This window comes from Eucalyptus grandis, chromosome 5, assembly GCF_016545825.1.
Source record: "Eucalyptus grandis isolate ANBG69807.140 chromosome 5, ASM1654582v1, whole genome shotgun sequence".
NCBI lineage: Eukaryota > Viridiplantae > Streptophyta > Magnoliopsida > Myrtales > Myrtaceae > Eucalyptus > Eucalyptus grandis.
In genome coordinates, this window is record NC_052616.1 from 8,880,213 (window position 1) to 8,899,879 (window position 19,667).

The 19,667-nt window shown below is 41.2% G+C and overlaps 3 protein-coding genes and 1 long non-coding RNA gene across 9 annotated transcripts; 3 read left to right on the forward strand and 1 right to left on the reverse strand.

Moving 5' to 3' along the window:
• The first annotated feature begins 743 nt into the window (after window positions 1-743).
• LOC104443856 (heavy metal-associated isoprenylated plant protein 39) lies at window positions 744-6,366 on the forward strand. 3 transcript variants are annotated; one of them, XM_039312038.1, is made up of 4 exons: window positions 744-1,037; window positions 1,458-1,533; window positions 1,667-1,821; window positions 6,009-6,366. In XM_039312038.1, the coding sequence occupies exons 1-4, from the start codon at window positions 1,032-1,034 to the stop codon at window positions 6,123-6,125; spliced, it is 354 nt and encodes a 117-aa protein (XP_039167972.1). In that variant the 5' UTR covers window positions 744-1,031; the 3' UTR covers window positions 6,126-6,366. The 3 variants fall into 3 exon arrangements, with proteins under 3 accessions (XP_039167972.1, XP_039167971.1, XP_010055701.1); XM_039312037.1 differs by lacking the exon at window positions 6,009-6,366 and having other exon boundaries at window positions 755-1,037; window positions 1,461-1,533; window positions 1,667-2,233; XM_010057399.3 differs by lacking the exon at window positions 6,009-6,366 and having other exon boundaries at window positions 763-1,037; window positions 1,667-2,233.
• A 3,027-nt stretch (window positions 6,367-9,393) lies between these two features.
• Window positions 9,394-11,086, forward strand: LOC104446039 (heavy metal-associated isoprenylated plant protein 39). The gene is made up of 4 exons (XM_039312040.1): window positions 9,394-9,539; window positions 9,667-9,745; window positions 10,199-10,340; window positions 10,513-11,086. Exons 3-4 carry the CDS (start codon window positions 10,250-10,252, stop codon window positions 10,836-10,838), a joined length of 417 nt encoding a protein of 138 aa, XP_039167974.1. The 5' UTR covers window positions 9,394-9,539; window positions 9,667-9,745; window positions 10,199-10,249; the 3' UTR covers window positions 10,839-11,086.
• A 2,840-nt stretch (window positions 11,087-13,926) lies between these two features.
• LOC104443920 (heavy metal-associated isoprenylated plant protein 39-like) lies at window positions 13,927-19,544 on the forward strand. 4 transcript variants are annotated; one of them, XR_005550866.1, is made up of 4 exons: window positions 13,927-14,324; window positions 14,734-14,809; window positions 14,942-15,343; window positions 15,425-15,717. XR_005550866.1 is itself a non-coding variant. In XM_039312036.1 (4 exons), the coding sequence occupies exons 1-4, from the start codon at window positions 14,319-14,321 to the stop codon at window positions 19,418-19,420; spliced, it is 381 nt and encodes a 126-aa protein (XP_039167970.1). In that variant the 5' UTR covers window positions 13,927-14,318; the 3' UTR covers window positions 19,421-19,544. The 4 variants fall into 4 exon arrangements, 3 of the variants coding, with proteins under 3 accessions (XP_039167970.1, XP_039167969.1, XP_010055776.2); XM_039312036.1 differs by lacking the exon at window positions 15,425-15,717 and adding an exon at window positions 19,274-19,544 and having other exon boundaries at window positions 14,737-14,809; window positions 14,942-15,096; XM_039312035.1 differs by lacking the exon at window positions 15,425-15,717 and adding an exon at window positions 19,274-19,536 and having other exon boundaries at window positions 14,942-15,096.
• LOC120293162 lies at window positions 16,641-17,321 on the reverse strand. Its single transcript, XR_005550867.1, has 2 exons — window positions 17,279-17,321; window positions 16,641-17,115 (listed from the first exon to the last, which is right to left on the reverse strand). It is a non-coding gene; the product is annotated as an uncharacterized LOC120293162 (long non-coding RNA).
• Window positions 19,545-19,667: the final 123 nt, after the last annotated feature.

Consider the following 19,667-nt stretch of genomic DNA (forward strand, 5'->3'; position numbering starts at 1 on the left):
GGCAGCTAGCGAGGGTTGTTGAACCCTCACCTAGGGTAAGTGAGGCTGACCCTCACCAAAATCTGGCAAGAGCTTGTAGGCCCTCGCTAGCACATACCAATGGCTGGTGAGGTCGTTGAGCCCTCGTGGTTAGTCATAAGGCCATCCTTGACTGTGGCCAGTGTGGGTGGTCCTCGTTGAATAGGGCTAGGGCGACTCTTGCCTAGCCCTATGTGTGCATCGTCGATGGCCGGCTGGCCACTATTGAAGAGGAAGAAGAAGAACTAGAAAAAAAAAGTAAAAAAGAAAAAATGATAAATGACAAAAATACATTTGATCGTTGAAAAGTCGGGCTCTTATTTGAGATAAACATAGTCACTTCAAACTCTTATTGAAATAAAGTCCATTTCTGACCTTTATTTTAGAAAATAATGGTATTTTGGGTCTTTTTTGGGAATTTTCCTCGAATCCGGTGATTATCCCATGGATAAAGATTTTTCAATTCTAATATGTCATTTAGATTAGATGGAAGAGATGCATACGTGCAAAATCGCAATGCAATTCTATCCAATGAAAAGCCTGAACCCGTCAACTGCCTGAACTGAGTCGGTTGCCAAGACTTTCAAGACTCACTGCTTCAAAAGTCACCAAGTCGCGAGGGGCGACTCGACCGAGTCACTTCAAAAGCCTCGAGTCGTGAGGGGCGACTCGCCTCTCCCCCCTCTCCCCTTCCTTCCTAAAGTGGCCATCCTCTGTTTTCGATCGCCTCGACTCGTTACTTTACTGAGAAACCGGGTGGCTCTTTCCCTTGACTCGTTATTGTATTGACTGGTCAATGATTTGTCCTTTGTTCTCCGCACCGCGTCCTCCAAGATACTTGCTCCTCTTCACGCACTCCTCTCTTGCTCGCCACTCTATATAAAGCAACCCTTTTCGTCCCCCATACGTGCACACACTCAGTTGCAACTTGCTCCGAGTGTCCTTCGAGTGTCTTTAGCTTCCAAATCAAAAGTTAGAGCAGTCAGAATCTCAGTTCTTGAAACCCAAGAGAAATGAAGGTGAGATGTCTTGCCGTCCTTCGAGAAGTTCCCTCTCTTTTTTTTTATTCTTTTTTTCTTTTTTTGCATATTATGTGTATCTTGTTCACTTCTGTGAGATGGGGTTTCAATGTTACTCTCTCCGGGGTTTTCTTGGACACTTCTCTTGGTCTCTCTCGTCTCAAGCTTCATGAGTTATCGCTTGCTTCTTTGCTGCTGTAATTGTTTATCGCATAGCATGATTGTACCTGTTTATGTGAATAAGAATGCTCGGAATACCAAATGATGCTTCGAATTCTTATTCATTGTTGGTTATATATGGCTAACTTGTTTAACGCTGGTCTGTCACACCACTCGTGAATGTCGAGTTCAGTCGTCGTTGTAAGAGATAAACATTTACTCGAAATCTAACTGGTTTTTGATTTGCTCAATCTTTTGCAGAAGTTGGTGGTGAAAGTTGAACTACATGATGACAGAGACAGGAGAAAGGCCATGCGAGTAGTTTCTAGTTTTGAAGGTATTGGCCCTCTCCCTCTCTGTTTTTCCCTTCTTTCTCCCACTGAATGTTCAAATTGTCACTGTGATAGTAATCATCTTGTGCTCGAAATGTTCGGCTTTATCACTAATCTTTCTCACATTATGCTTTCCAGGGATTGGGTCTCTGTCTATGGACTCGAAGGACAACAAACTGACGGTATCCGGTGATTTCGACCCTGTCAAGGTGGTGAACAAACTGAGGAAATCTTGGCACACAGAAATCGTGAGCGTTGGAGCAGCCAAGGAAGATGATGGCAAGAAAGACGAGGGAAAGAAAGAAGAGGGCAAGAAGGACGATCAAGTCGCCAATCTTGTAAAAGCCTATCAAGCGTACTATTCTACACCGGTCACATATTACCATGTGTCCCCAGAAGAGACCCCAAATTGTGTCATTTGTTGAAATTCTTTGCACTTCCAGACCGAATCAGGACTTGGTCTGTGCACCGGAGAGGATTGAATCAGTAAGGTTGATTATGCCTTATGAACACAAGAACAAGTGGAGTACCCTTTCTAGAATATTAGGTTTTTGGTGTGTCATTCGGTACTTGTATGTGTTTAGGATGTATTTATAGAGAGATTGGTTTTCACTTGAGGAACTCAATATATGGAAGATCCACTATGTACTCCATTTTGGCAAACGATTGTTTTCAGTGACTGGAATATGCAGTGGATGTTTTCAATCTTTTTTCGCTTGATATATTGAACAATCTGCAGGCAAAAACAGATATCGTTCATTTTGATCGCACTATCATCCTATGTCCTTAGGCTGTGGTAGTGGTTGCGGTTAGCTGATGAAACATACCTGGTATTTCTTTAGCAGCTTCCTGTCATAATTTTGCCTCACAATCTTGTGAAAGGGTATTCTGCTGGATAATAAAATTCATAAAAAGAGTAAGGTCAACTACTAAATGTGATCCATGCTGTGAACTCGTTGACTCGGTAATTGCTTTGGCTTATGGCAAATTCTAGTGATTGGTCAGGTCAAACGACTTCAGGCAAACTGCAAGCAAGCGGGACATACTCTGTTGAAACTTCACGAAAAACTTCTTAACCAAACCAAGATATGAAAGTGTAGCCTTGGACCTTGCATGCCAAACATTATTGTCATTTTCTTGTGTTGTTTTCTTAAATTTGATCATGTGCGTCAACAACAGGTGAGCCATTTAACTAATCAGTGCCATTCTTATCTAATTAAATGAGAAGAAAAAGAAAACTTCTGTTTTGCATTGTTTGTAAGTAATTGATGACATTGCTACCACCTTCATCTTTGATTGCGTATATTTTCTCCTAAAGTTGAAGTAAAAAAGGGAGCTTATATGATCATTGTTTGCGGACTCGATGTGCTAGCCACAGTTGGGATTCTCTTTTGTTCATCTTTGAAGACATTACTTATAATGGTAGATCATTTTCACTCAATCTTCTCCAGACCAGCAGCGATGGATGTCATCAACGAGTTATACGAGCCAGGTATATTAGAAAGAGGCTGAGAAGTACACGTATTACGCCCAAGATTATCAAAAGCCTTTGGCTTAGTGGTGGATCTTTCAAGTTTTTCCTTCTAGCATTCTTCACCCTGTTTATAACTAAGCAAAGCTTATGACGATCACAGCCAGTAAGACCATAATCTTATCTTACCAGGTAACTTCGATGAATTTTGGTAGATACGTATCCATTTCCTCGGTCGATGATCTAGATCCTCGTTACAGATTCATTCAGGAAGAGGGTGCGTGAAAGAATGGCTACAAGCTCGCTATGGCCTGTCTGCAGGGTCGGTCAGCAAATCATGTATGTAAAAGGTTCAACACAAGATGCTGGATCCACATGACTTCCCATCAATAAGTTAAAACATTTGGACATGAGCTGCAGCCTGCAGATATGATGAGACGTATATTGCAGACTCACTATTGATGAACCGCACATATTCAGGAAAGATAGGACTTTGTTGCGCACTTAGGGAGAGTGTAATTAACATTCTAATCTCTTGGACTCAACTTACCATTTGAGGCTCCAGAAATGAAGAGCTGCCGATGTTCGATGGCATGTGATATCTGCATACCCTCCACTTCCGCATAAGGAGAACCACAGAATGAACTGCAATACTCCGGTGTTCTCCAAGGCTATCGACCTTCTGATGAGTTTTTGCTTTAAGGTTGACAGCTGTTGGATCTGCTCCGAGCAACTCACTTAAGTTTTTCCTGACAGCTTCCACATATGGGCTGACTTTTGGTTTCTGGAGAATCAAAATGGCATCCGAGTTTCTAAGCTCATCACCTGCCTCATGCACAAGCTGAACCGGAGGGTAACATCACACAAATTGACAAGGTTAAATTGCTTATCTTTACAAACCAAAAGCAAGGCAGTGGAATACACTGACTATACTATCAGAAGCTGCAGGGAGGAGTGCTTGAATCCACATGACACAGGTAATTATGAACAATGAATGAAATACCTGCTTTAAGCAGATTATGGGCAACTGTGAAGATTTTCATCATCAACCCATGACGCTTAAAGTTGCAGTGCGACTAAGTAACCAAAAAGGGCCACCGCTGGCTGGTGCCATTCCTACATCAATATAAAGCCCTCTGCAGGGCAAGACTACAAACTTGTAAGATCATTATCTGGCAAGTACCTGTGTTCTTAATTCTTACTATCCCTACAATAGAAGTATCTGCAGTTCCAGTACACTTGATAAGGAGAAGACGTTATAAACAAACTGAAAAATCAGAAATTACATATTGCCACAACATCAAAACAACACAGAGCCCCAGTTTTAAACAAACTGGGATAGGATCCAGACCATACCACGCCCAAAATAACTTTGACCTTCTAAAACACTCATTCTAGCACTAAAGGAGAGAATTTTGTTAGTGGAACTGTCTTGATCATCTTGTCCTCTGACTCTCGCCTCTGAAATGACCTAACTACATAATCTCAATTAGCATTCAGGTCAACCCCAGAAAGAGCCCCACAAAATTCGGACCTCATCTGAAGTGCATGATCATAAATCTACCTAAGCTTCATTCCTTCATACACAACATGACACTAAAGCAGCAGATAATATGCCTTAATTACCATTCAAGTCAACCACCACAAAGAGCAATCTAGGCTTCTGCGAAGCGCACCCGATAAATGGTGTCAGAGCTGGTGGTTGAATGGTGGCTCACTATCAATGTTTATTGGTGCTTGGTAAACATCTCATGGAAGGAATCACATGAGCAACACCATTTCCGGGCAACAACGGTGATTGTGATATAGCAATGTGGTCCAAATTGCAGCCTTCATGGGTAAAAGTGGGGAAAATTTTCTAAATCTATCACAATGTGTCAATTTATTCCTAAATCTTTTTAGAATTTATCAATTTTGGTAGGAAATCATTAATATGGATGACAGTCATCTTATGTGGCACACGTTAGGCTAGCGCTAACGTGGGTATTTTTAATAATATTTTAAAGTTTTTCTTTTCTTTTTGTTTTTTATTATCATTTCTTTCTCTCTTTTTTTTTCCTTTTTTCTTTTTTTGGACAGCAAGGGCTTGGGCTAGCTGCTGGCTTAGGATCGTGGCCCTCACTCAACTAGCGAGGCCGCAATGGCCCTTCCCGGCCAAAATGGAAGGGAAAAAAATCAGAAGTTAGAGCAGTTACCAATCTCAGTTCTCGATTCCCAAAAGAAATGTAGGTGCGATTTCTTGAAGTCCTTCGAGAAGTCAATCTCTTTTTTTGCATACTATGTGTATCTTGTTCCCTTCTGTGAGATGGGGTTCTTGATGTTACTCTCTGCTGGGTTTTCTTGAACACTTCTCTTGGTCTCTCTCCGTCTCAAGCTTCATGAGCTATCGTTTCTTTCTTTGCTGTTGTAACTGTTTATCTCATAGCATGATTGTATCTGTTCATGTGAATAATAATGCTCACAATATCAAATGATGCGTTAAATTCTTATTCATTGTGGCCAACTTGTTCAAACGCCTGTCTATCACACCACTTGTGAATGTCGAGTTCAGTCGTCACCTCAAGAGGTTGATATGGATTTCGAGTTCAGTTGTCACCTCAAGAGGTTGATATTTACTCAAAATCTAACTGGGTTTTGCTTTCCTCAAACTTCTGCAGAAGTTGGTGGTGAGAGTGGATCTACATGATGACAGAGACAGGAGCAAGGCCATGCCAGTAGTTTCTGGTTTTGGAGGTATTGGCTCTCTCTGTCTCTGTTTTTTTTCCTTCATTCTCCCACTGAATGTTCAAATCGCCACTGTAATAACTAATCATCTTATGCTCGAAATGTTCGGTTTTTTCACTAACCTTTGTCACATTATGCTTTCCAGGGATTGGGTCTCTGGCTATGGACTCGAAGGACAAGAAACTAACAGTATCCAGCGATTTCGACCTGGTCAAGGTTGCGAACAAACTGAAGGAATTCTGGCACACAGATATTGTCAGTGTTGGACCAGCCAAGGAAGACGATGGCAAGAAAGACGAGGGAAAGAAAGAAGAGCGCAAGAAGGACGATCAAGTCGCCAATCTCGTAAAAGCTATCAAGCATAATGTTCTACGCCGGTCACATATTACTGTGTGCCCCTAGAAGGGACCCTAAATTGTGTCATATGTTGAAATTTTTTGCGCTTCCGGACCGAATCAGGACTTGGTTTGTGCACCGGAGAGGATTGACTAAGTAAGGTTGATTATGCCTTGTGAGCACAAGAACAAGTGAAGTACCCTTTCTAGAATATTAGGTTTTTAGAGCGTAGTTGGGTACTTGCATGTGCGTAGGGTGTATTTGTGGAGAGATTAATTTTCAGTTGAGGAACTCAAGGTATGGAAGATCCATTATGCACTCCCTTTCGGCAAACGATTGTTTTCAGTGACTATGGTTTCTGCAGTGGCTGTTTTACATAGCTAAAATGTTCCATCGCTGCCAGCAATTCTCGATGATGTTATCATACTAGATTAATAATAATTCATTGACTTAGACCTTGACTTTAACGTCAACTTCCAGGAACACAAAAATCCAAAAAATAAAAGAGAGGAAAAAAAAGAGAATTACTACCACAAAAATTATAAACTGATACACGTGATACATGCGATAAATTTACATGAAACTACTTATACATCTATCATCAAATTTTTGAATTAGATGACATAATAAGTGTATCAATTTGGAGTTTCACATTTCATTTGTCGTTTGAGAATAGGTAAATTTGCTATATGTATACTAATTTAGGATTTCTTATGGTATTAACAAAAGAGATGTGGTACCACCGGCCATGGTAGCTCCGCTGGATAAAAGCTCCATTAATCTTTCTCCAAAAGGTGAGGGGTTCAAAATCCAATAGAGGCATTTGGTATCTTAAGTGTGGCGCTGGGTGGTGGATCCTCTCCTAGCGTCACCCATGATGTCACGTCGAGAGACGTTCTAAAGATTTCATGTTTCCCACCCGTGTGTGAAACGCGTACTTTCCTGGACATTTTTTCTCAAATTACTCGCTCTTCTGGCTTTTGTCGATCTTTCAAATTTCACGATTGAAGAAAAAGCTTCTTTGCCCAAGCAAAAATGTCAAGATCGTACAGCTAAGTGGGGGCATTTTAACAGGGTTGATGCAGACGGTGATGTCCGCATTGATTCCTGTTCGATCGTCCGCCATTTGCCGTTTGTCCCCACCCTCCCTCTCTCCCGTTAATTCGATTGTCCCCCCGTGCTAAAAAGATTTTATTTCGTAAAGTCTAAATAAGTAAGTAGAAGGGATATCATTAAATGGGACATCACATGATTATAGCGTACTCTTTAAAGGAATTATCAAGTCAATTTGAACTTGATTATATTTATGTCAATTCAGTTGTAAAATTTTCGAATTATTGCCGATGAAGTCGTGAAGCTTTGCGCGGGATTCTATTGCGGTCCCTTCTGTTAGAACTAAAAAAATAAATAATGATAACTTTGAAAATTTGAATCGAGTACACAAGTTTGAGGTTGAGAATGTTCTTAGAATGCTTTTCTAGTGTCTTCTATGTACAATACTCACCCTCCATCTTTATATAATAGCAAAACACCACACCCATTAGATGAGCCATGAAGTTTTCGAACACTCCTTTGGCAACATTAAATGAAGCAATAAAAAAAGTCCACAGAGCTAATGAAGCACTCAAACAAAGTCAAATGAAAAAAAAAAATACAATAAATAAATGAAGACAAGCGATGAGAACTCTTCAGTGAGCTTTTCTAGCCTTCTTTGTCTTCATGGTGCATAAGGTTTTCTTCATTAAATGCTTGTAGCTTTTTTTGTCTTCAATTTTTATCAAGTGCGTAGCATAAATCATACTTCACCTATTCATTTTCATTCTTCGCCTGACACCCAAATGAATCAAGGCATGCTTTGAAGAATACTAACAATCAAATCTTGAGCTCAATAACCAACGTACTCAAATCTTCAACAATCGAGTTTATATTATTCTAACATTTCCGGCCGGTTGCCACCCAGAAATTGTCCGTAGGATGTCATTTCGAGCAAAGCTGTCTAGGCCAATGACAGCTAGATGCCACCGCATCAGCGATTTCATAAGACAATTGGGTAAAGGACTACACTAAAATTTCCTTAGAGATTTAGAATTACAATGATAAAATTTTAAATTTTAAAATCAAATTAATATATGCGCAGTAAACAAAGGACGGATCTGGTGAATGTCCCTGTGGTTAAAGATTTTTTATCCCGATATCTACGTGCGTGCAAAATCCTGATGATATCTGCAAACAATGCTAAGATGAAGAACACCCTTTCCGTGTCACCGTACTACCGGGTCACTCGCTCGGTGCAAATCATCTTTCTAACCTTGGCAGCGGTAAAGCCTGAGGAGGAGCATTTGGCAAGAATCTTCACGACACGCTACGACGAAAAGCTTGAACCTGTCGACAGCGGGAACCGAGTCAGTTGCCAACATTCAAGACTCACTCCTTCAAAAACTAATTCAAGACTCACTCCTTCAAAAACTAAGGCACTAATTTCTCATGTATAGACGTGTAGCAGTAAAAAAATTTCACCCTGAACTGATTCTAATTCTTATTGGAACGTCGATCTGATAGTTCTGTAAGTATGGATTGAAATATCTGTGTATTTATCCACTTCTTCTTCTTTTTTTTACCATTTTCCATGTTTTTAGTAGGAACTTCTAGTTGATGTTTTTTGTTTTCTAGATCTGCATGAATCGATGGTGAAGTGAGACACGATGGACGAGACGGATCCTTCGAGGACAGAGAGAGGAGGATGGCGGTAGCTACGGTTTGAACAGCTTCTATGTTTCAGTTCAGTTTTCGGGTCTTCACCTGAACAGAACCGTAACCGAAACGAATATAGAACCCGGATTCTCAAGCTTTTGCCTAACCAGAGAAGACTCGACCTGGGAAGACCCCTGTCGGATTTTAGGAAATGTAGCCGACGGATGCCGTAAAGATAAACGCGTGGAAAGCAGCGCCGCGTTCAACGAATCTTGTCCGGTTCTGAAATGGGGTTGTGCTAACACGGGTGTGGCTGTCAAAGAAAAATATGCCTTTCTCCGACACAAACCCGTGGAATTTTCAAAGCAAAACACAAATCTGTCGTAAAGAATGTGTTGCCGCGGATTGATCGTCTTTTTTCCAAGCTAACGGTACTGTTAGCGAAGCATTGTTTCTTTAATATATATATATATATATGGCCCTATGGGGAGGGGGGAGTCACCAGCTCCGTCGACGGGGAACTTGAGAAAGCTGAAATCAGGAAACAAACGATCTCCATCTCGCTCAATTCATTCACAGTCCCCTTCCTCCCTCCCTCCCTCCCTCCCTTTCCACTTCCCGATGGTGTTCAACACCTTGACTTTCTTGCCCGACGATAATTACCTCAACACTCGCCCTGGCTCACCGCCGGCCTGGCCGCCTTCGCCCCCGGCTTCTCCTCAAGCTTCCATCTGTTGCGTCTGTTTTTTTCGGTAGATTCGACGGACTGCTGCTTCAGCATCGGTCCAGGTACGGTCCCTTCTCTGTCTTCGTCACGGTTTCGGTTGCCAGAAGCCTGATTATCGTCCCCAATTCTTCCTGGAAATCGTCTGTTTCGCTGTGAAAATTGACCTGTACTCTCAATTTCGTGCTCCAGAGACGGAGGAGCTGTGGGGCAGATACGGTACGAGAATCCCCTGGGAAGCAACGATTCGGCAGGGAAAGTGTACCGACGGGTGAGGTTTTCGAGAGCTGTCGTCGGGATTAACATATCCTTCATCTTTTGCGATTGTTCCGGATTATTATATCAGCAGCCTCCGTGGGGCGACTCCCCCCTCTCTCAAAAAGTCATGAGCCTCTGTTTTCGATCGTCTCGACTCGTTAACTTTCTGAGAAACCGTGTGGCTCCTTCCCTCAACTCGTTATTATATTGAGTCGGATCTTCTTCGTCTCCCAAATCTGTACTGGTCAATGATTTGTCCCTTTGTTCCACACACATCGAGGACACCGAGGAACTTCTCCTTTTCACGCGCTCCTCTCATGCTCGCCACTCGATACGCGTGCGCACACACTCAGTTTTTTACTTGCTAGTCTATCACGCCACTTGTGAACGTCTGAGCTTAGTAGTCGCAAAAGATTAATATTTACTCCAAATGTAACTGGGTTTTAATTTCCTCAAACTTTTGCAGAAGTTGGTGCTGTTATTGGCACTACATGATGACAGAGGCAGGACCAAAGCCATGCGATTAGTTTCTTGTTTGCCAGGTATTGGCTCTCTCTCTAGTGACAGAGGCAGGGCCAAGGCCATGCGATTAGTTTCTGCTTTTGGAGGTATTGCTCTCTCTCTCTCTCTGTTTTTTTTTCCCTTCGTTCTCCAACTGAATGTTCAAACCGTCACTGTAATAGTAATCATCTTTTTTTTTTTTTTTGGTAAGGATAGTAATCATCTTGTGGTTCAAATGTTCGGCTTTATCACCAACCTTTGTCACATAATGCTTTCCAGGGATTGGATCTCTGTCTATGGACACAAAGGATAACAAACTAACGGTATCTGGCGAATTCGACCCGGTCAAGGTGGTGAGCAAACTGAGGAAATCTTGGCGCACAGAAATCGTGAGCGTGGGCAAAGAAGATGAGGGCAAGAAAGACGAGGGCAAGAAGAACGAAGATCTTGCGAACGCCCTGCAAACGTACTATTCTACGCCGATCACATATTACTGTGCCCCACGAAGAGCCCTCGAGTTGTGTCATATGTTAAAATTCTTTGTGCTCCCAGACCGAATCAGGACTTGGTTTGTGCACCGGGGAGGATTGAATAAGAAAGGTTGATCACGCCCTGTGAACACAAGAACGAGGAGTACTTTTTCGAGAATATTAAGCTTTTATTGCGTCGTTCGGTACTTGTATGTGCGTAGTGTGTATATGTAGAGAGATTGGTTTTTAGTTGAGGAGCTCAAGGTATGGAAGATCCATTATGTATTCCATTTCGGTAAACGATTGTTTTCAGTGACTATGGAATGTGCGGTGGATGTTTCACATGGCTAAAATATTCCATCGCTGCCAGCAATTCTCACTGATGTTATCAGACTAGATTAATAATAATTCATTGACTTAGACCTTGACTTCAACATCAACTTCAAGGAACACAACAATCCAAAAAATGAAAGAGGGAAAAAAAAGATAGAAAGTTAATATCATAAAAAATTCTGAATTGTATGACAAATTTATCTAAAAATTATCAATATACCTAAGATAAGTTTATTCTCTATTAATTTCCGTCAAATTTTTAAATTAAGTGACACGTAACAGTTTATCGGTATAACCTTCATTTGTCATTTAGAATTTTTTATGGTCAAAAAATTAATTTTGAGTAAATTTGTTACATGTATATTAATTTAAGATTTCTTGTGGTATTAACTAGAGAGATGTGGTCCTATCAAAGATTAAGGAGGTGACGACGTCACCGTCCAGAGATTTTATGGAGATCTCATGTTTCTCGCCCGTGTGTGAAACGCATACTTTCCCGGAAATTGGGCCGGAAATTTCCCAATTTCTCACCCTTCTGGCCTTTTTCGATTTGTCAAATTTCACGATTGAAGAAAAAGCTTCTTTGCGCGAGCAAAAATGTCTATATCGTATAGCCAAGTGGTGGCATTTTGACAGGGATGATGCAGACAGTGATGTCCGCTTTGATTCCTGTTCGATCGTCCGCCTTCTGCCTTTTGTCCTCACCCTCCCTCCCTCCCGTTAATTCGATCTTCACCTTGTTTATAACTAAGCAAAGCTTACAATGATCACAGCCAATAAGACCATAATCTTATCTTAGCAGGTAACTTTGATGAATTTTGGTAGATACATATCCACTTCTTTGGTTGATGGTCTAGATCCTAGTTACAGATTCATTCTTGAAGAGTGTGTGAAAGAATGGCTACAAGCTCACTATGGCCTGTCTAGAGAGCTAGTCAGCAAATCGTGTGCGTTAACTGGTTCAACACGAGTTGCTGAATCCAGATGACTTGCCATCAGCGAACCGCACATGTTCAGGAAAGATTGGACTTTATTGCTCACTTAGGGGAAGTGTAATTAACATTCTATTCTCTCAGACTCAACTTACTACAAAAATAAGGAGCTGCAGATGTTTAATGGCATGTGATATCCACTTCTGCATAAGGAGAACCACAGTATGAGCTGCAATACTCCGGTTTTCTCCAAGGCTATCAACCTTCTCGTGAGTTTTTGTTTTAAATTTAATAGCGGTCGTATCTTCTCCGAGCAACTCACACACGTTTTTCCTGATAGCTTCCCTGTTTGGGCTGACTTTTGGTCTCTGGAGAATCAAGGGAGCATCCAAGTTTCCAAACTCATAACCTGCCTTGTGCAAATGGACAAGGTTACATTTCTAATCTCTACAAACTGAAAGCAAGGAGGTGGAATACACTGACTATGATACTATCAGAAGCTGCAGAGATGAGTGCTCGAATACACATGACACAGGTAATTATGAATAATGAATGAAATGTCTGCTTTAAGCAGATTAGGAGCAAATATGAAGATTTTCATCATCAACCAATGACGCTTAAAGTCGTAATGCGACTAAGTAACCAAAAACTGCCACCGCTGACTAGTGCCATTCCCACAGCAATACAAAGCCCTCTACAGGGCTAGACTACAGATTTGTAAGATCATCATCTCGCTACTACCTGTGTTCTTAATTCTTACTATCCTTACAATAGAAGTATCTGAAGTTCCAGTGCGCTTGATAAGGAGATGATGTATTTAACAAACTGAAAGGTCAGCAAGTTCATATTGGCACAACAGCGAAACAACACACACCCCCTTTGATACTGGGAAAGGATCAAAAGACCATGCCACGCCCAAAATAACTTTGACCTTCTAAGACACTCATTCTAGCAGTAAAGGAGAGAATTTTGTTAGTGGAACAGTTTTGATCATCTTGACCTCTGAAATGACCTAACTGCAAAATCTTCATTAGCGTTCAGGTCAACCCCAGAGAGAGCCCTACAAAATTCGGACCCCATCTTAAGTGCATGATCATAAATCTGCCTAAGCTTCATTCCTTCATACACAACTCATGACATTAAAGCAGCAGTGAATATACCTTAATTAGCATTCAAGTCAACCACCACAAAGAGCAATCTAGGCTTATGCTAAGTGCACCCGATTAATATTGTCAAAGCTTATGGTTGATTGATGGTTCGCATTGGTGCTTGGTAAACATCTCAAGGAAGGAATCACATGAACAACGCCATTTCCGAGCAACGACAGTGGTTGTGGTATAACAACGCAGTCTATATTGCAACCTTCCTGTGCAAAAGTGGGGGAATTAAAAAAAAAAGTCTAAATTTATTGCAATGTGCCAATTTATTCTTAAATATTTTTATGTTTTGCTAATTTTGATCAAAAATCATTGATATGAATGCTAGTCATCTTACAAGATACGTCAAGCTCGGTGCTAACGTAAACATTTTTTAATAATAATTTATTTATTTTTCTTTTTCCTTCCAATATTATTATTATTTTTCTCTCTTTTTTCTTTTTTTTTTTTTTGCCAGCAAGCCCTCGCTAGTCACTAGCTTGGGTCGTGGCCCTTGCTCACAGCTAGCTAGGCCACTATGGCCCTCACCAGCCAAAACGAAAGGAAAAAAAAAAAAGATAAAAATATTGATATATTTTAAAAAAATTGTAAGAATTGTCAATATTGACTTCGGTTGTGCCATGTAAAATGGACGTTGACGAATTCCCACCAAAAATAATCAGAATAATTTAATTGATAAATTGTGAAAAAGATTTACGGCTTAATCGCAATGCAATTCTATCCAATGAAAAGCTTGAACCCGTCAACTACCTGAACTGAGTCGGTTGCCAAGAACAAAAGTCACCGAGTCGCGAGGGGCGACTCAACCGTGTCACTTCAAAAGCCTAGAGTCGTGAGGGGCGACTCGCCTCTCTCCCCCTCTCCCTCTCTCCCCTTCCTAAAGTGGCCATCCTCTGTTTTCGATCGCCTCGACTCGTTACTTTACTGAGAAACCGGGTGGCTCTTTCCCTTGACTCGTTATTGTATTGACTGGTCAATAATTTGTCCTTTGTTCTCCGCACCGCGTCCTCCAAGATACTTGCTCCTCTTCACGCACTCCTCTCTTGCTCGCCACTCTATATTTAGCAACCCTTTTCGTCCCCCATACGTGCACACACTCAGTTGCAACTGGCTCCGAGTGTCCTTCTAGTGTCTTTAGCTTCCAAATCAGAAGTTAGAGCAGTCAGAATCTCAGTTCTTGAAACCCAAGAGAAATGAAGGTAGATGTCTTGCCGTCCTTCGAGAAGCTCCTCTTTTTTTCATTTTTCTTTTTTGCATATTATGTGTATCTTGTTCACTTCTGTGAGATGGGGTTTCAATGTTACTCTCTCCGGGGTTTTCTTGGACACTTCTCTTGGTATCTCTCGTCTCGAGCTTCATGAGTTATCGCTTGCTTCTTTGCTGCTGTAATTGTTTATCGCATAGCATGATTGTATCTGTTTATGTGAATAAGAATGCTCGGAATACCAAATGATGCTTCGAATTCTTATTCATTGTTGGTTATATATGGCTAACTTGTTTAACGCTGGTCTGTCGCACCACTCGTGAATGTCGAGTTCGGTCGTCGTTGTAAGAAATAAACATTTACTCGAAATCTAACTGGTTTTTGATTTGCTCAATCTTTTGCAGAAGTTGGTGGTGAAAGTTGAACTACATGATGACAGAGACAGGAGAAAGGCCATGCGAGTAGTTTCTAGTTTTGAAGGTATTGGCCCTCTCCCTCTGTGTTTTTCCTTCTTTCTCCCACTGAATGTTCAAATTGTCACTGTGATAGTAATCATCTTGTGCTCGAAATGTTCGGCTTTATCACTAATCTTTCTCACATTATGCTTTCCAGGGATTGGGTCTCTGTCTATGGACTCGAAAGACAACAAACTGACGGTATCCGGCGATTTCGACCCTGTCAAGGTGGTGAACAAACTGAGGAAATCTTGGCACACAGAAATCGTGAGCGTTGGAGCAGGCAAGGAAGATGATGGCAAGAAAGACGAGGGAAAGAAAGAAGAGGGAAAGAAGGACGATCAAGTCGCCAATCTCGAAGCCTATCAAACATACTCTCCTATACCGGTCACATATTACCATGTGCCCTGCTATGAAACCCCGAATTGTGTCATTTGTTGAAATTGTTTATGCTTCCTGACCAATTCAGGACTTGGTTTGTGCACTGGAGAGGATTGAATAAGGTCGATTATGCCTTATGAACACAAGAACAAGTGAAGTACCTTTTCTAGAATATTAGGTTTTTGGTGTGTCATTCGGTACTTGTATGTGTTTAGGATGTATTTTGTAGAGAGATTGGTTTTCACTTGAGGAACTCAAGGTATGGAAGATCCACTATGTACTCCATTTTGGCAAACGATTGTTTTCAGCGACTGGAATATGCAGATGCAGTGGATGTTTTAAATCTTTTTTTGCTTGATATATTGAACAATCTGCAGGCAAAAACAGATATCGTTCATTTCGATCGCACTATCATCCTATGTCCTTAGGCTGTGGCAGTGGTAGCGGTTAGCTGATGAAACATACCTGGTATTTCTTTAGCAGCTTCCTGTCGTAATTTTGCCTCACAATCTTGTGAAAGGGTATTCTGCTGGATAATAAAATTCATAAAAAGAGTAAGGTTAACTACTAAATGTGATCCATGCTGTGAACTCGTTGACTCGGTAATTGCTTTGGCTTATGGTAAATTTCAGTGACTGGTCAGGTCAAACGACTTCAGGCAAACTGCAAGCAAGCGGGACATACTCTGTTGAAACTTCACCAAAAACTTCTTAACCAAACCAAGATATGAAAGTGTAGCCTCGGACCTTGCATGCCAAACATTATTGTCATTTTCTTGTGTTGTTTTCTTAAATTTGATTGCGTGTGTCAACGACAGGTGAGCCATTTAACTAATCAGTGCCATTCTTATCTAATTAAATGAGAAGAAAAAGAAAACTTCTGTTTTGCTTTGTTTGGCAGTAATTGATGACATTGCTACCACCCTCATCTTTGATTGCGTATATATTCTCCTAAAGTTGAAGTAAAAAAGGGGGCTTATATGATCATTGTTTGTGGACTCGATGTGCTAGCCACAGTTGGGATTCTCTTTTGTTCATCTTTGAAGACATTACTTATAATGGCAGATCATTTTCACTCAATCTTCTCCAGACCAGCAGCAATGGATGTCATCAATGAGTCATACCAGCCAGGTATATTAGAAAGAGGCTGAGAAGTACACGTATTACGCCCAAGATTATCAAAAGCCTTTGGTTTAGTGGTGGATCTTTCAAGTTTTTCCTTCTACCATTCTTCACCCTGTTTATAACTAAGCAAAGCTTATGACAATCACAGCCAGTAAGACCATAATCTTATCTTACCAGGTAACTTCGATGAATTTTGGTAGATACGTATCCACTTCCTCGGTCGATGATCTAGATCCTCATTACAGATTCATTCAGGAAGAGGGTGTGTGAAAGAATGGCTACAAGCTCGCTATGGCCTGTCTGCAGGGTCGGTCAGCAAATCATGTAAGTAATAGGTTCAACACAAGATGCTGGATCCACATGACTTCCCATCAATAAGTTAAAACATTTGGACATGAGCTGCAGCCTGCAGATATGATGAGACGTATATTGCAGACTCACTTTTGATGAACCGCACATGTTCAGGAAAGATAGGACTTTGTTGCTCACTTAGGGAGAGTGTAATTAACATTCTAATCTCTTGGACTCAACTTACCATTTGAGGCTCCAGAAATGAAGAGCTGCTGATGTTCGATGGCATGTGATATCTGCATACCCTCCACTTCCGCATAAGGAGAACCACAGAATGAACTGCAATACTCCGGTGTTCTCCAAGGCTGTCGACCTTCTCATGAGTTTTTGCTTTAAGGTTGACAGCTGTGGGATCTGCTCCGAGCAACTCACTTAAGTTTTTCCTGACAGCTTCCACATATGGGCTGACTTTTGGTCTCTGGAGAATCAAGTTGGCATCCGAGTTTCTAACCTCATAACCTGCCTCATGCACAAGCTGAACCGGAGGGTAACATCACACAAATTGACAAGGTTAGCTTGCTTATCTTTACAAACCAAAAGCAAGGCGGTGGAATACACTGACTATACTATCAGAAGCTGCAGGGAGGAGTGCTTGAATCCACATGACACAGGGTAATTATGAACAATGAATGAAATACCTGCTTTAAGCAGATTATGGGCAACCGTGAAGATTTTCATCATCAACCCATGACGCTTAAAGTTGCAATGCGACTAAGTAACCAAAAAGGGCCATCGCTGGCTAGTGCCATTCCTACATCAATATAAAGCCCTCTGCAGGGCAAGACTACAAACTTGTAAGATCATCATCTGGCAAGTACCTGTGTTCTTAATTCTTACTATCCCTACAGTAGAAGTATCTGCAGTTCCAGTACACTTGATAAGGAGAAGACGTTTTAAACAAACTGAAAAATCAGCAATTACATATTGCCACAACATCAAAACAACACAGAGCCCCTGTTTTAAACAAACTGGGAAAGGATCAAGACCATACCACGCCCAAATAACTTTGACCTTCTAAAACACTCATTCTAGCACTAAAGGAGAGAATTTTGTTAGTGGAACTGTCTTGATCATCTTGTCCTCTGACTCATGCCTCTGAAATGACCTAACTAAATAGTCTTAATTAGCATTCAGGTCAAACCCAGGAAGAGCCCCACAAAATTCGTACCTCATCTGAAGTGCATGATCATAAATCTACCTAAGCTTCATTCCTTCATACACAACATGACACTAAAGCAGCAGATAATGTGCCTTAAGCAGCAGATAATATGCCTTAATTAGCATTCAGGTCAACCACCACAAAGAGCTATCTAGGCTTCTGCGAAGCGCACCCAATAAATGGTGTCGGAGCTGGTGGTTGAATGGTGGCTCACTCTCAATATGTATCGGTGCTTGGTAAACATCTCATGGAAGGAATCACATGAGCAACACCATTTCCGGGCAACAATGGTGATTGTGATATAGCAATGTCATCCAAATTGCAGCCTTCATGGGTGAAAGGGGGGAAAATTTTCTAAATGTATTCCAATGTGTCAATTTATTCCTAAATCTTTTTAGGATTTACCAATTTTGGCAAGAAATCAGTGATATGAATGCCAATCATCTTACCTAGCACAGGTTAGGTTGGCGCTAATGTGAGCATTTTTTAATAATATTTTAAATTTTTTTTTTTTTTTTTTTTGCTTTTTAGTATCATTTCTTTCTTTTTTTTTTTTTTTTTTTTTTTTTTTGACAGCAAGGGCCAACAAGCCCTTGCCAGCCGCTGGTGAGGATCGTGGCCCTCACTCCCAACGAGTGTGGCCGCAATGGCCCTTCCCGGCTAAAATGGAAGGAAAAATCAGAAGTTAGAGCAGTTATCAATCTCAGTTCTCGAAACCCAAAAGAAATGTCGGTGCGATTTCCTGAAGTCCTTCGAGAAGTCAAATCTCTTTTTTTGCATGCTATGCGTATCTTGTTCACTTCTGTGAGATGGGGTTCTTGATGTTACTCTCTGCTGGGTTTTCTTGAAAACTTCTCTTGGTCTCTCTCCGTCTCAAGCTTCATGAGCTATCGTTTCTTTCTTTGCTGTTGTAACTGTTTATCGCATAGCATGATTGTATCTGTTTATGTGAATAATAATGCTCGCAATATCAAATGAGGCGTTGAATTCTTATTCATTTTGGCCAACTTGTTCAGACGCCTGTCTATCACACCACTTGTGAATGTCGAGTTCAGTCGTCACCTCGAGAGGTTGATATTTACTCAAAATCTAACTGGGTTTTGCTTTCCTCAAACTTCTGCAGAAGTTGGTGGTGAGAGTGGATCTACATGATGACAGAGACATGAGCAAGGCCATGCCAGTAGTTTCTGGTTTTGGAAGTATTGGCTCTCTCTGTCTCTGTTTTTTTCCTTCATTCTCCCACTGAATGTTCAAATCGCCACTGTAATAACTAATCATCTTATGCTCGAAATGTTCGGTTTTTTCACTAACCTTTGTCACATTATGCTTTCCAGGGATTGGGTCTCTGGCTATGGACTCGAAGGACAACAAACTAACAGTATCCGGCGATTTCGACCTGGTCAAGGTTGCGAACAAACTGAGGGAATTCTGGCGCACAGATATTGTCAGTGTTGGACCAGCCAAGGAAGACGATGGCAAGAAAGACGAGGGAAAGAAAGAAGAGCGCAAGAAGGACGATCAAGTCGCCAATCTCGTAAAAGCCTATCAAGCATACTGTTCTACGCCGGTCACACATTACTGTGTGCCCCCAGAAGGGACCCTAAATTGTGTCATATGTTGAAATTTTTTGCGCTTCCAGACCGAATCAGGACTTGGTTTTTGCACCGGAGAGGATTGACTAAGTAAGGTTGATTATGCCTTGTGAGCACAAGAACAAGTGAAGTACCCTTTCTAGAATATTAGGTTTTTAGAGCGTAGTTGGGTACTTGCACGTGCGTAGGGTGTATTTGTGGAGAGATTAATTTTCAGTTGAGGAACTCAAGGTATGGAAGATCCATTATGCACTCCCTTTCGGCAAACGATTGTTT

Excerpts from the sequence above, each read along its gene's own strand:
- LOC104443920 (XM_039312035.1), top strand. Across the intron at positions 14,810-14,941 it reads AGTAGTTTCTAGTTTTGAAG|GGATTGGGTCTCTGTCTATG; the intron begins GTATTGGCCCTC and ends TATGCTTTCCAG. Across the intron at positions 15,097-19,273 it reads ATGATGGCAAGAAAGACGAG|GGCAAGAAAGACGAGGGAAA; the intron begins GGAAAGAAAGAA and ends AAGGAAGACGAT.
- LOC104443856 (XM_010057399.3), top strand. Across the intron at positions 1,534-1,666 it reads AGTAGTTTCTAGTTTTGAAG|GGATTGGGTCTCTGTCTATG; the intron begins GTATTGGCCCTC and ends TATGCTTTCCAG.
- LOC104446039 (XM_039312040.1), top strand. The coding sequence starts at position 10,250 with ATGCGATTAGTTTCTTGTTTGCCAGGTATTGGCTCTCTCTCTAGTGAC. Across the intron at positions 10,341-10,512 it reads ATTAGTTTCTGCTTTTGGAG|GGATTGGATCTCTGTCTATG; the intron begins GTATTGCTCTCT and ends AATGCTTTCCAG.